Raw genomic sequence first — 15,773 nt, forward strand, 5'->3', positions numbered from 1 at the left:
CAGGCATTTGCTACTGCTTTTTGCAGCTGGATGGTGTCATTAAGCCTGTGGTAGCTTGTGTGGAAGGTGCCTGGCTGTGATTGTGTCAGTGTTGCTCTTTATTTGAGTAACAGTGTCACTGATAGATCGAAAGCATATTTATGTGTGATTTTACAGAAACACCATAATTTTATAATCCAATAATTAAGCAAAGGGCCTGTGTTATAAGGAAGTGGCAGAAGTGTGCAGGGAACCAAAACACTTCCTTAAGTAATATAAATTATTTACAATCTGTGCTGAAGGATATATTTCAGTGTATAATGGACAGTTAATAAATACCTATTTAGGACATGATATCAAAGAAATAAACCAAGCAAACAAGAAAATGAATCCTACGTAGAAACTGTCACTGATTACCATTGCACATTTGTGTGGCTATGAAGATTAAGAACCTCTGATAACCAGGGAGCTTTAAAGCTCAGATCACTCAAACTTTTGTGTTTCTTCAGTTTCAATGCTTTGTGACTTGTGTGTTATCCATGATGACTCCGTTACTGCCATTCTGTGTCACTGGCTCAGATATATAGATATTCAAGGCTTTTAATCCTTTTCTTGTCTTACTTTTGACTGTTATATTTAAAATTCTTATGCCCCCCCCCCCCCTTTTTTTTTGGCCTATTTTTGCTGTTGTGCAGCATGCAAGAAGGCTTCATATCAAGTTTGACCTAGAGAACCTCTTTTATTTTTTTTAGTATAATCAGTGGAAGCTTTCCAGCTTTACAACTCATGTTCCTCATTATCTCATGAGAAGAGAAATTGGGAGTATATGTGTGTATACATACACATGTATTTTCCCCTCTCCTAACTTTGAGGGTAGAGGTCTTGAAAAAGAGCACCCAGGTTTCCCCTTGGTTTTTCAGATCTGGTGATGATAGTCTGCTGTAAAAGAGAGGTGGTGGTGACTTCTTGTAGGACCAAGATTTGTTTGTGTGTATGTTTGTAAGGAGGTAGTATTTGTTGACTGATAAATAAAGTTGTTGTGATGCCATAATATCCAAATGCTGCAACTGTTTTCCAGTTTCAAAGGCATTTAAAGCTGTGATCTTCTGTTCAGTTGTTCTTAATGATTGTTTGCCTGTCACATAAATATTTGCATTACAGTCTCCTTAAGTAAATTCATGCATCTTAGTGCCCCATACTAGCTTAGTTCAGAGCAAGTCTACCCAGCTATAGCCAAGCTTATTAATGTAATTTTAAATAGGAGTTGAATAAAGGATGAAACCCAGATGTTTCCTCAAGGTTCTCTAGTGCTTTTTGCATCTTGCCATGAGTTTTGATACTGCTGTGGATGCATTAAAGCAATATCTAAGGTGAATAGTTGTAACTTGGTTATGCTTATGTTAGTGATAGTCACTGCAGCAAATGCCATTTACGTGGTCTTTAGGCTTTGTCTGTATTGACAAAAAAGCCAGTATATATCAGAAATGTGACTGGTACACAATGCTTTTATAGTTTTTTATCCGTATTTATAGTTTTGTATCCGTATTTATAATTTTGTGCTTTTCCATGAGAAAGCTTCTGTTACCTGGGCTGTCAAATTAGTTATTCCACATCTCTAAAGGCACAGAAAAGGTACTACTCCTTGTGACTTCATAAGCTATCAAATGATAATTTCTAGTTTACCAAAGTTAGTGCCTTTATTTTCAGTTATGATTAAATATTATTTTTATCTACCCATGGAAAGTTTTTAATCCTGTTTTTAGTATATGTAAAAAATGTCTGTCTGCACAGAATATTAAATGATTTTTCTGGAAAGGTAGTGTAATTACAGGAGTATAAGAACAATTACATTATTTTATTTTGAAATGTGCTAGTATTTAGAACTTGCTGAAAGTGTACCTTGTCTTAAAGAGGACAGACAGCTTGCTGTGTTTTGAAGCAGTCATTTTCTAATAAGTACTTTGTATGGCTTACAGGTTTTAAATGCACAGAGAGCTGGATACAAGGCAGCTATAGTTCACAATGTTGATTCCGATGACCTCATAAGCATGGGATCCAACGACAGTAAGTACAGGTATCACTTCTTCTCTCCTGTTTGAAAATCATTTCACCCAGTAGTGTGCAGTATTAAAATCAGTATAAAGTATTATGATGGATGCTTGCTAAAAAAAAACCAAACAAACCCTCACAAAAAAACAAAACAAAAAAAACCCCCAACCCAGAAACCCCAAAACAAACTATAAATGAACCCCCCAAACCACCCTAACAAACAACACAACAAAAAACCTCAACCCCGCAGCAACAACAAAAAAAACATAGAAAAATCCACCCCAACCAGAAATCTTCCTTTTAACATTTTAAAATAGGAGATACTTGTATAAGAATGTATATGTCTACTTGTGTGTTATTTGTGGCGCTAAGTTTGTATGTTCTCTGGGTGTTTCTTTTGGTTTTCCTTTAAATTTTAGTTCAGCTGTTCTGGGTTAAATGGTTAAATTTGAGATAGATTTGTATGTCTGATGTGGAAAATAGTTGACGTGTTCCTAATTAAGTAGAAATATAATAAAATTACTCTATTGGAAGGAAATCAGGCTTTAAAATATGACTTTTTAGTATTTGATAGTAGTTCCATATTGTGGTTGCACTGTTGTGCACGTTTTCTGTTCCCTTGGACAAATATGAATATGAATACATATTATGTACATATTTTCAGTTTTTAAGTTGGAAAAAGAATCTTGAGAGACCAGTGCACCATTTTCTGATTGATTCTGATATTAATTGTTCCAATTTTAATCTTATGTAGAGTGAATGTGTTAGAACAGCTTGTAATCTAGTCAAAACTTTTGTTTTATGGTATGTGTTTTTTGTCTGTAGTGCTGTCATGACTTTCATTGTGGCATTTCTTTATTTTGTCTAGTTTTTGAGCTTGGTCAATATGGAATAAGAACATAAATGAGAACAGAAAAAGTCCTTCCAAGTGGAAACACCATTGAGTAAACTAGGAAATGAACTTTCAGCAAACTAAATGGCAGCTGGGTAGCCCAGAAAGCTACATGAAAGTGGTTTTAATGAATTCCCAACCCATGTGACTGTTATTTTCAGGTTTCACTGAGTAATCAAAATGTAGAACAAGTTCACAACAAATGCAGACTTGGGTAGTATGAGGTGACATTAAGCCATACATGCTTTTGCATTGGGGAACCTGAATGCTTTGCTATTAACTAGACTCAAGATACTTTGACCCTTAAATGTGAAGCGTAAGTCAGAGGTGCAAATCAATATAAAGTGAAGCTGAGGAGAAGGTTTTCTACAATATGGGATTTATCTTTCAATGTTTTTCATTCATGCTGCATCTTTTGAGCTTCTTATTACCTTCGCTATTAAGCAGAGAAGGGAGAGGAGACAGTTGCACTCAGTTTCTTGAGACTGAAATAAAAATCTGGGATTTATTCATTCTGTTCTTCCTTCTTTTTGACCTTTTCTAGCCACAGCTGTTTCCAGTATGTTCCCTTATGATTAGGGTGAAAAGGAGGGAAGAAAGATTAATTAAAATTTACAGTAACAGATCACAAAATCATAAGTTTCCAGAAATTTTGGAAATCAGTGGAGATGTGTGACTTACCAAGTCTCTGAATAAGAGTGATGATCTGGTTAAGCTTACTCTGATGATTCTTCTTTTGTAAAAATATTTTAGTTTTATGTTCCCTTTAAATATTCCACTAAGAACTTTGATTTCTATACCTGCAATAAAATACCGAGATACTTTGTAGGAAAAATATTACCACTTCTTATGTGATGTAAAGATACATAGTATGTACATACATCAGTCTATGTGTCATTATGTTAAAATGACTTCATGTTGTAATAGTCTCATAATGTTAAATTCTTATGTCTTAAGAATGCCCATAGAGTGTCTGCATAATAATAGGTTTTTTCCTGCCTTTTTTAAATACAGTTGAGGTTTTAAAAAAGATTGACATTCCTTCTGTCTTTATTGGTGAGACGTCAGCTAATTCTCTTAAAGAAGAATTTACTTACGAAAAGGGGTAAGTTACCTCTCATGCAGCTGTGTTATTCCTTGCATTAAGTCATTGCCTCTTTTTAATATTTATGGGTTTAAAATAGGATGCTGTGATGACAGGGGCTGTAGGTATTTCAGATACAACTGTGTGCCTGAAAGCAATGGGCAGAAAGGATTTAAAAAATTAACGTAAATTTATTTCCTGCGGGAAGGTTACCATCTATTTAGGAAATGCTAATCCTCTATTTTTATATAGCATTAAACATGAGTTTAGCTAATGATCTAGGAATCACAGAGATGCTTGTGAGGGTATGTGTATTTCAGATCTAAGGGTGTGTTGTTCTTACAATGTGTGGCAGTTCCCACTGAAGTCAGATGCTGGTCTTTGGGGGTGGGGAAAAAATCATCCTTTATTAATAGCTCTAGAACAAGTCACAGATAACTTCCTATGCTAGGTGAATCTGCAGGAAGCATTTAAGATGATTCTAACAGCATGCATGATTAGGTTTGCACTGCTTCTGTTCTGCTTTTAAGTTCAAAACTTGAAAAGCACTGTGAGAACAAGATGGTTGAAAAACATCTCTTGAATAGGATGGAAAAGGAGGTGTGTTTTGTGTTATTAGGCTAACAATCTTGCTTCTTTAGGTTTGTCCTTTCACTGAGTAAATCAGAACTAGAGTGTGTTATCATTCTTAAGTAGACACCTTGTTGATGAAACTACTTGATAAGTGTTACTCCACATGAGTAGTGGTTATAGAACTACTGACACTTTTATACATTGTACCTTCTCAGGTGTTTCTGACTGTTTTGTTTTAACAGAATAATAATGGCATTTTAGTTCCTCAAGTATCAATACATACTGGTGTTCAGATATGCAGTTGCCAGCATCAGTATCAGGTTCTCTAGGAAGACTTCTGGTTACTGTCCTGTAATTTATTGACTTCTCAGAGGACAGAGGGTGCACTTTGCTATGCTTCATGATTTAAAACTAAACCTTCAGTATAACCCAGAAAACTTTAGTAAATAAGAATGATTTCACAGTATGTTTTGGCAGAGTTTTGATAGTCATATTTAGTGTGTAGTGTCCCTGCCCATGGCCGGGGGTTGGAACTAGATAATCTTAAGGTCCTTTCTAGCCCTAACTATTCTGTGATTCTATGTTACCTTTTTCTCATTCTTCTATCAAAGCAGCTGTGAGATTATTTTCCTGGTTGCTTTAGATGTATTTATGATTGAAGTCAGTAAGTAGTTTTGACTCCCAAAGATGTTCAAAGAAACATTGTTTTATCCTTTCATTTGTTGTTGTCTTTACATTATGTGGCTATCAGCTGAATTTTCTATGTTGTTTTGCATAGATAGGTATTCCTTTAGGGTGTCTAGTGATGATGCTTTATTTCAGTAGGGTTGGGGTTTTTTCCATTGTATTTACTCTTCATTGTTTGTTAAATGCTAACCTATTTAGAAAGTGTTATCTTTTTCTCCCCACAGTGGCCATGTTGTGTTAATCCCAGAGTTCAGTCTTCCTTTGGAGTACTACTTAATCCCTTTCTTAATAATAGTAGGGATTTGTCTTATTCTCATCGTCATATTTATGGTAAGTTCCTTCTTTTAATAACATTTTTTCTTTCAAACAAATGATCATAAATGATCTGTCATTTACTAAAGTTAAATGAAGGGATACAGTAAAGGAAGTAAAGGTCAGAGGAGGTGATCCTGCCCCTCTACTCTGCCTTCCTGAGACCCTGCTTGCAGTTCTGTGTGCAGTTCTATGTACAGTTCTGGTGACCCCAGTATAAGAAGGACATAGAGCTGTTGGAGCAAGTCCAGAGCAGGGCCACGAGGATGATGAGGGGGCTGGAGCATCTCCCATACAAAGACAGGCTGAGGAAGTTGGGGCTATTCAGCCTGGAGAAGAGAAGGCTGCGTGGAGACCTCATAGCAGCCTTTCAGTGTCTGAAGGGGGCCTACAAGGATACTGGAGAGGGACTCTTCATTAGGGACTGTAGCGATAGGACAAGGGGTAATGGGTTCAAACTGAAGCAGGGGAAATTCAGGTTAGATATAAGGAAGAAGTTCTTTACTGTGAGGCTGGCGAGGCACTGGAACAAGTTGCCCAAAGAAGTGGTAAACGCTCCATCCCTGGCAGTGTTCAAGGCCAGGCTGGACAAGGCCTTGAGCAACCTGGTCTAGTGGGAGATAATCTTATGGTCCTTTCCAACCCTAACCATCCTGTGATAGCAGCAAAAACTCTGTGTACTGTACATACCTGTGCCTGTAATCCTTTATTTTTTCAGTAAAATAAACAGGTGCAGAATTTTGGCAAAGGGATATCAGGAGCCCTTAGGATGTTCTACCTGGCATATAACTACTTTAAAAGAGTTGTCCTCAATGCTATTCTTTCTTTTTCATCCCATAATGACCTGTCCTTGTGCTCTCATACACTGAGAATATGTCCAACATTAACAAACTTGTACTGCATAATAAACATTAGTCCCTTGTTCCACAGTGCAGTTTATTACTGCAGGTGTAGTAATGGATCAGCAAGCTCGGAACATGTTACAGCATACGGCATATATCTTACAGCATATACAGTACCTATAGAGGTTCTCAGCTGGGCATGTGTCTCCTATATATAGCTGTGCTATTTAACCTTTATTATTTCAGAATACTTGGCATCCCACTTGGAATCTCTGCTGGTCTCTGACCAATTTATTATTTTACTTTTTGATAAAAATCAAGTAATGCATCAACTATTCTGTAGCATTTTATTAAAATATTTCTTTGTTAGTGTTTTTTTTTCACTGCAAGTTATGTATGTCATTGGCAATCTTGGTCATATTTGGCACAATCAGAATTGCAGCAGCTCTCTGAAAACAAAACAGAAGTGGTCAGCTAGAGATGATGTAAAATTCACCAGTGCTTTGTCTGACCTTCTGGTGATGACCTTGATTGGAGGACTTTGTCTCAGTTAATTGGGTGAACGTATAGCCGTATTGTATCCTGAAGGTCAGCACTTTGAGGTAAGGAGAGATAGTATTTCTAAAGGAGAGCTATTACCAGGGATAATATTCCGTGAACATCTGTTCTAAGACCATCAGTATTCTAACTTGAGCATCACTAATAATCTGCTTATAGTACTCCTAAGTTGAAAATTGAAACAAAATACTAGTAATCTAAGAAATTGAATGAAGAATGCTGTGAAAGGGACTTTAATATCATTTTGAAAATCATAAGTACTGGCTTTGCACCTTACCAAAATATGGTGTGAAGCCCTGATCTGTCATTTTTGAGAAGGATACTGATAAGGGAATGAAGGTGATAAGAATAGTTAGGGGGCCTCTTGTTTAAACAGCTATTTAGAATGTTACCATTGAAGAGAAAATTAAGGAAGGAGGGGAGACGTGAATACTGTTATGAGGAGTGTGAGCTTGACTTTGATCATGACCACCACTGTGGAAATTCAGAAATAAGAGATGGTTTTTACTCTGAGAATATTTCTTCATATTTTGCTTCAAAGTTTTTCACCAGTTCAGCTGCTTTTGTTTTTAAATAAGTTAGTTGCTGGACTTCAGTGCCGTTATCTACAGGTAAATAAATGAACTAAATTACAAACTAATTTGCACCAATCACTTCAGCAAGGAACTAGAGCTACATAACACAGTGCTAATCCCACTGGAAGACCATGTCTCCTTAGAATTGCAGGTGTTTCCCTCACTATGAAAACAGCACTTTTCTGCATTAGAAGTGGCATTACAAGCGTTACAGGACTGAGCTAAACAAATCTGTAAAGTGTTTGTCTTTAGGGCATAAGTGAGTTCTCTTAGCAGAAGCCATTAGTTCACAGAATGGTTTGGGTTGGACATAGGATTTGAGTGCACATGAAGTAATGATATGACAGGTTGAATTTGGTCCTCATCCATTTGTGGTTTTGGCCCTGCTTCTTTCAGGAAATCTTGTTTTTAACTAAGAAACTAATCTGAGACTCTTTCATAGTTACTAAATACCTGAATTACAGAAGAAAAACTGCAGTTTATGCATGCAGCTTATTGCACTGGGGTAAAAAGTGTCTGAACAAACAGATTAGATCCAAATATGCTTAAAAAGTGAAGACAGGTGTGGTGCAAAAGAATGAATAAACTTTATTTTCCCAAACCAATTACAATTTCAAATGTTCCTAATATTATTTGTGTTTAATATACATATACTCATGCTTTTTTAAAAATAACCTGTTGTGAAGTATACCAGTGCCTTTCAGGGATTCCTAAAGTTAGAGATGTTAATGCAGTTTATATTAATACTCTCTTGTTGTTTACCCACAGCATAGGTAGGTGTAGAGCACTTCTGCAAATTTCAAAAGACACACTTGTTAGTGTGTATACTTTGGTTAAGGCCCTTTGCTTGTTTGTCATGTTGGAAAAAAGAATGTTGTGTCACAGATGTTAGAATTAGCAACTGAACAGAAATAGCATTAGGGACTATTAAGAAAATGGAAACAGAGTCTTTGTTATAGTTGAAGACAGCATGTAACTATGGCTTGAAGTAATCCTTCAACCCTTTAATCCTCCCTAAACTACATCTAGATATTTTGAAAACAGTTCTGATGAACATGGGAATAATACCCTAAGAGAGCTGTAATAATCTAAAACTGTAAGCAAAACCACTCAATGAATTGTGTTTTGTGTTGAAATGTGCCATCCTACTGTACATGGGCTTTGATAGAGGATTGCAGCAATGGCCATTATTTTATATAGTATAGATGATTTTTTTTTTTTTTATCCCTCCCTCCCCCCCCCCCCCCCCGTTTAGTTTCAAAAAAAAAAAAAAGCTTCTGTATTCTCAGCTTCAAGTGTCACAGTCATTGAAAACTTACTTTAGGCTTGTTTGGCTTCATCCTTGAGTTCAGGCAAGGGAAGTGGTGATTCAGTTTGAGCTGGGATTCCCTTTTGACTAACTTACTGTGTAGACTCATAAATCAAAATAGCTTTATAGTTCTTTTACTGTTTTAACTTTTCATTTTGTCTTACATCTGTTTCCAGATAACAAAATTTGTGCAAGACAGACACAGAGCAAGAAGGAATCGGCTTAGGAAGGATCAGCTTAAGAAAATTCCTGTACATAAATTTAAGAAAGGCAAGTAAATCGTTCATTGTCTAACTAATTAGACCCCATTGTTTTTAACACCAAAAAACCCTCTAAATTGAGGGGGGTTGTAGTTTTGGAGATAATTTTGAGTATGCTTGAAATAGAGTTTGGCGTGAAAGCACACAAAATATTTGACTTGACCCTGTTCTGACTGAAGTATAAGAGTTTTAATATTTCTGTAACTGAAGCAGAACAGACACCAGATGCAGACTCTGGCTGAGAATTAAAATGTTGGTTAAGATACCACAGAATCAGTACAGAAATTCCACAAAAATTCCTTGTTGTGCTGTCATTAACAATGACTGCAGCAGTCAGTCACTGATGCATTACTTCCATTATTTGGAACTCCTTCCTCAAGGACTGTGTCCAGCTCTGTGATTGTCTGGAAACTGAGATACTAGTGGTACATAAGTTGCCTGACATGGTGGAGACTATAAACCAAAACTATCTTGTGGATATAATTTATCTGATTTTCCAGAGGGGTGGTCCTTTCATTCAATCACCATACTTCTGGGAGGGCAAGAGAGATTTAAATTTAATGCCAAAATACTTGCCGTTGTGATTCTTTGTAGTGATTCATTTTATGCTATATCTAATGACAAGGTGAGAAGCGAAGCTGTTACTTTATTCAGTGAAATAGAAAAGCTGCTGTACTTTCTTCTCTGTTGTAGTCTACTCCTTAAAAGTAGAAAAAAAAGTCTGCTGCTTTATTTTGTTTTTTTAGATGTGCAACCATTTTACTATCTAATTGTTCATTCATACAAGCTATTGCAAGGCATGAGAGGAAAAGGTGGGAAAAGTACTTAATTGAAACAATTACCACCTAACGTGTCAATAAAGAGTGTATTTTCTGAGGCAAAAAGACCATGTTACGGGATATGCCTGGATTCAAGGATAGAACGACGTACTGTTCTTTGCCCCGATAAAGCCAACTTGCATTATTCATGACATGGCTCTCACTTTGAGCAAAGCAGATGTTCAATTTGAGCAATACAGTGTTTGTGCAATGTTAGTCAGCCTCACGAAAAAAAAGTGTTTTCTTCTGCAGGGTTGGCTGAACCTTGCTACAATGCTATGGATTTAAAATTAACCCTGAAAAATTAGCATAAGCCAATAAAGCTAATATTAATTTTTTTTCCTCTTATTGATTCCTTGTAACATCAAATTAGAATAAAAATACAAAGTAAATTATATTCTACTTTAAAGAGAAATTTGCAAGGAAAAAGTTACTTCAAGAAGGTCAGTTAATGTCTTACTACAGATGTACACAATCAACTGAAAATCTCAGAATTATGTGACTAAGTAGCCAGTGTATGAAAATATCTTATTGCTGTTTTCCTCATTCTCCTTCCTCTTTGCTTTTTGCTGAATCTTACACCATATGAATTGTCTGGAGCTCTGTCAGTCGTCGTAAAGTAACCTGGCTGTAAATCTCTAGGTAGCCACTGCATTCAGTGGCTTATGAAAAACAGAATAAAAAGCTTATTTGTTCAACTAGGATTTTGGTTTCTTTAAGCAAATGATCACTTTGGTTCTACTGCTGTGAAATTAATCTCTTACATTACTTTAAGTCCTTTTACTAAACAAAATTTGACCTAATACTTGCAGTATGTTACCTTTAGCGATTACAATGAAAATACATCACTTCATGTTTCTTTGTGAAACATACACTTTCTGAGGACATTATTGCACAGTCCATTCACTTCAGTCCTCTTGATGTTATATCCAAACAACTTTAACCTTTTGCTTTGGAAGGATAGGTGAAGCTAACTCCTGTGGACTATAATCCTGTTTTCAGGAATGATGGATTTTCTTTTTGTCTCCAGTGTATTCTTAAAAATCCGTTTGTATTGAAACGTTAGTCAACTACTGAAACTAAGACACCATAGATACTATTTCTTCTTTCTTGCCCTATTTTTTGTATCATGCACTGCATAATAAATGGTTTCGCTGTAAAAAGGTTTTTAAGGGAAAGCTGGCTTTAGTAGTTGTCTAGAATTTAATAGGTTGATAGGCAAATGATGATGTAATGAAGATGGTTGTTCTGTATGGGGGATTGCACTCTGACATACCTGAAGAGTTGTTAACACGGAAAATACGTGAATAATCTCTAAATAGGATTTAAGTCAAATACCACCATAACACATGGAAATTTTTTGCTGATTTCAGAAGGCTTTAGATCAGGCACTTAGTATTTCTGTAATGAGTAGCAGATGCAGAAACAAAAAGATGTGGCATTGACTATCTTTGCAAAGTCTGAATCAACAAGCCTTGCCTTTGGATAATTCCACAGAATGTAATGTACTCTGTGTTTTCTACACTGGTGGATTTCTTGGACTGTTGTGTTCCTTAGAAAATGGATTACAGTTGGGTCATACAAAAGTCAGTGGGGGTTTATATCTTTTGCATGATGTCTTTATAACAAAAGTGAATACAGCAAAAGAAGACATCCATTTAATGTGCCTATAACTTGATCATTGGCAAATCTGAATATTCAGAAGAATTATAGCTTAGATGTGAATTGATACTTATCGTAGAATTTATTTTTCAGAAATGCATAATATTATTTCCACATTAGCTTAACTAAAATGGAATCTAGCAAAGACCGAAAAGATTTTTAGATTTTAACAGCAATAAAATTACAGTGTAACCTCTCACTCCCATAGAAAAGAAAATATCGTAAATTTAGTGAAGATGGAATGCTGCAAAAGGAAGAAATGTGTGGGCATATCATTAAGAAATTAAAACTGAACAGAGCAATTTTTTTCTGCATCGAGTGTTGAAAAGTTAGGATCCCAAGTGAGCGGTTAGATACCCGATAAAGAATCCAGAATTTGGGAGTTGCTACAGCCATAAGACTTCTAAAAATGGAGCTGTTTAGTTAGGTGAAAAAAGAGCTTTACTTTAGGCAGTCAGCTTTGAAATGCTTCATACACACATGGAATAAAGCCACACAATATATGGGACAAATAATCAGCTGTAAGAGTACATGTCATTTTAAGTAAATGCATATTTTTAAGTATTACATATTGAATTTTTGTGTACTTATTTTTATATGCAGATTGATATATATGATTGAGCAATAGTGGGGAATAGAGGTATGTCAAGGCTTTCTAAAAATCTGCTCCAGAGTAAATGCAGTTCTGCAGTTTACTGTGTATTCCTAAATTATTTTTTTTCCCCTGCAAATGGGAGTATAACTGATCATTACTGACCTCTCTGCTTAACCGCACAGTACATTTATGGTCTAATAGAGAAAACAAGTCATAAGGTCTGCCGGTCTTGACAGTTTTATTTTTGCATTTTTCATTGTTCACAAGTGTACATATATGTGGATGGGTAATTCTGTGTTTCTGAAGATACTTTATTTGTATGTGCCAAGTAGCTAAAAGATAATACTAAAGACTTTTCATATACAGTTTATTTAAGTAAGATACTGTTATGGTTTAAGCCCAGCTGGTAACTCGGAACCACGCAGCCGCTCGCTCACTCCTGTTCTCCCCCTCTTACCCCCCACTCCCAGAGGGATGGGGAGGAGAATAGAAAGAATGTAACTCCCACGGGTTGAGATAAGAGCAGTCCCGCAACTAAGGTATAATACAAAACCACTACTGCTACCACCAATGATAATAATGGTAAGGGAAATAACAAGGGGAGAGAATACAATTGCTCACCACCCGCCGACCGATACCCAGCCTGACCCAAGCAGCAATCTGGTCTTCCGGGTAACTTGTAGCAGTTTCCATACTTTTTCCGTGATTTTTGGTGATTCTGAGTCAGCTTCTAAAGTACACTAATGGGTATTCCAGAAAAAGATGTCTGCAAAGTGTCTCTTTTAGAAATTAAATCTGTTCTTTGAGGGGCACGTCGTCACGAAGGATCAGTATTACTAGAAAAGTTTATCTGTATTTACCTGGCCCAGAAATGGATGTGATGCTTTACCATTGTGTCATTTTTTTCTGAAAGTGCTGATGTTCATTTGCGTGGGGATGTCTTAGTGAGATAAGCCTACTCAAGAGGAGTGTGCTATCATTTTTCTGGTATTTCTTACACATGTTGAATGACTAGTGGGGGGAAAAAAGACAGAAATATTACTTGAATGTGGGGGTTTTTTTATTTTCATTTTCTCTCTGAGCTATGATGCCCTTGACAGTACTGACTGATGGTTAACGTGTTGAACATGATGATAATGTGCTGATTATAAATGATCCATAAATGTGGTTTGACTAATAGAAACAACAGAGAGAAGGACTGTCACAGCAAAAGAGGAAGCAATTCTCTTTAAAAAGCTATAGCTGAAATACTTCACTGTGTTACATTAGACAAAAACTCGTATGTCAGTGATGTAGGTCTGGCAGTAATGGGCTCCATTTAATCACTCTGACTCTTCCTACCTGCCCATGAGGTGGTTTTTGTGTTGTTTTTTTTTTTTTTTTTTTTTCCTCTTTTGCTTTCCCTTTATCTTCTCCTGTTGTATAGGAACCATGAGGAAAACTGGTTCTCATGTCAACTGTGCTTATTTTGAAATGCCACATTTCCACAGTGTTATTTTCCAGTGGAGGTCATCAGCTCTGCCTTTATGTTGAATAATATATATTAACAAAAGTAACATGAACCACATTTCACAGACTTCTATGCCACCACAGAAGCCCTTGGAATTTATCTTTGGGGAAACAGATGAAAATTTGGTTTTAATCATGGATTTCTGATACTTGGAGAATAGACCTATGAACTAGGAGGTCCTGAGTTGCAACTTCTACTCTGATTTTTTGCATGCTAAGATAAAATAATTATAATCTCTGTCCATTTTCTTTTCCATCCCTATAAACTAAGAGTTGGCATATTTACTACTTTGCAGTGCTCTTGTGGAAGCTGAATACTTAATGTTACAATGCTCGAGCAATAGTATGATTTTTTTTTTTTTTTTTGGCATTAATGTTCCTTTTATTACCCTTCTAGTTTAAAAATGTTTTTGATTAAAGCAAAGTAATTATTGCATATATACTAATCTCCATAATTTGCCTTTGCTGATAGTGAAGCACATTGCAGATGTGCTCCTTCACTTACCTTTGCAGTCTTGTTTCCATTCTTTTTTCCCTGTCAAACCACTAGCTTTAGTAAATCTGTAATTTAAGCAATTTGCTGTGTCTTTGTTAATTGTACCCGTGCTACTGGCTGGTTTATTTAGTGTGATCTATAATAATGGAGAAGCTAGGCATTAGGTAGCACAAGATCTTACTGCATGAGAGATCAGTCTGTTATTACATAGGCGTGAATAGTTCTTGGCATCTATCTTAACACCCACAAATAAAGAAATCTTTTTAATAATGTGAAGAACTTGCCTTCTAAGGACATCTTATGTGCCTTGGTTTTGTATCTGCTATATAATTGAGTACTGTTTAAAATGTTTTGTTGGTTTTATACCTTTGGAAAGACGGAAAGTTAGAAGTTTTTGTTGTTTTAAAGTGGAAGTGTTAGGCACAGGCAAAATACGGATTCAGTATAAATTCTGTCATGGCAATCATAAAGCAGAAGCAATCAAGTGTATCCAGTATTTTGGTAAAATGAGAGGGTTCATTTTGCATTCCTTTGCCTATTAGGGGAGTTGAGGTTGTACAGGGAATACAAGAGCAAGTCTTATGAATGAGGCAAGAAAATAATTGTATGCAAGTAGGCTTCCCCTACTGCCTTCCAAATACAGACCTAGTACCACAATGGAGAGCCCTTCACATGCTTTATGGTTTTTCCTGCTTTCATCTTTAATAGATGTCAGTTTTGTTTGTAGTACTTTCGAATTATTAAAGTCTTTGAGGGGGGTGGAATTTTGGCAGAACAGCAACATGAGACAGTTATGATCCCGCATAAGATCCTATTCCATGTCTTCCACCCTACAGAAGAGAAATTCCAGATAAAACACCACCACGTGTTGTATGTAGTTTTTTAAAAAAATGACAGCACCTTTAGAAAAGCCCAGGGCAGAACATGCTTTATACTGAAAATTTTTAAATCTACAGAATGTAAGTTGCTATAGCCTTCAGAGAATTGTGTGCACAACAATACAGGATTCTATATTCCCTGAACTACAAAAACCAATCCTGTATGATTTTGATTTTGTTACATCATAGTCAATGGTATTTTGATATTGGAATGATGCAGAAAGCACCTGCTACTAATGCAGCTAACCACAAATTCAGATAAATTAAACAGCCTGATTGTTAATGAGCTGGCTCAGTTCTTAGCTCGCTTTTGTTAACATCATCTGAAAAAGAAAGCTTGCAGAAATCCTGAATCAAAGCAGGGGAGTGCTTCCCTTGGTCTGGTAATGTGGAACATAAGGCGTGTCCTTATTTAAAATCTGAGGGTACAGTTATTTCTATGTGGATATATGAATACTATTAGGCTACACTGTAACTCTTCAGTATGTTTTTTAATAATTTTTTTTAATGAGAAAGTATTTAAACATGATCAAGACTAATCATGCGGGTTAAAGATTGTTTACAGACTAAATTGAAAAACTGTTACGCTGCATTTGACTGACAGTATCCTGCCTTTTGAATTAAAAATGCTTAAGTATTTTTGTGTTGGGTTTTGAGTTGTTTTACATTTGCAGAGACAGTTTATTTTTCTCAGT

General features: G+C 36.0%; 1 protein-coding gene across 4 annotated transcripts in view; it reads left to right on the top strand.

Moving 5' to 3' along the window:
* RNF13 (ring finger protein 13) overlaps nucleotides 1-15,773 on the top strand; it is a 40,795-nt gene that overhangs the window by 15,321 nt on the left and 9,701 nt on the right. For 3 of the 4 annotated variants that reach the window (XM_030495604.1, XM_030495607.1, XM_030495605.1), the window contains exons 5-8: nucleotides 1,956-2,043; nucleotides 3,935-4,025; nucleotides 5,489-5,594; nucleotides 9,037-9,130. In XM_030495604.1, the coding sequence (XP_030351464.1) occupies nucleotides 1,956-2,043; nucleotides 3,935-4,025; nucleotides 5,489-5,594; nucleotides 9,037-9,130 (379 nt within the window). Of the gene's footprint in view, nucleotides 1-731; nucleotides 880-1,955; nucleotides 2,044-3,934; nucleotides 4,026-5,488; nucleotides 5,595-9,036; nucleotides 9,131-15,773 lie in introns of all 4 variants that reach the window. The other variant, XM_032920134.1, reaches the window with a different exon arrangement.

Source organism: Strigops habroptila, chromosome 8 (genome assembly GCF_004027225.2).
Source record: "Strigops habroptila isolate Jane chromosome 8, bStrHab1.2.pri, whole genome shotgun sequence".
NCBI classification, from domain to species: Eukaryota; Metazoa; Chordata; class Aves; order Psittaciformes; family Psittacidae; genus Strigops; species Strigops habroptila.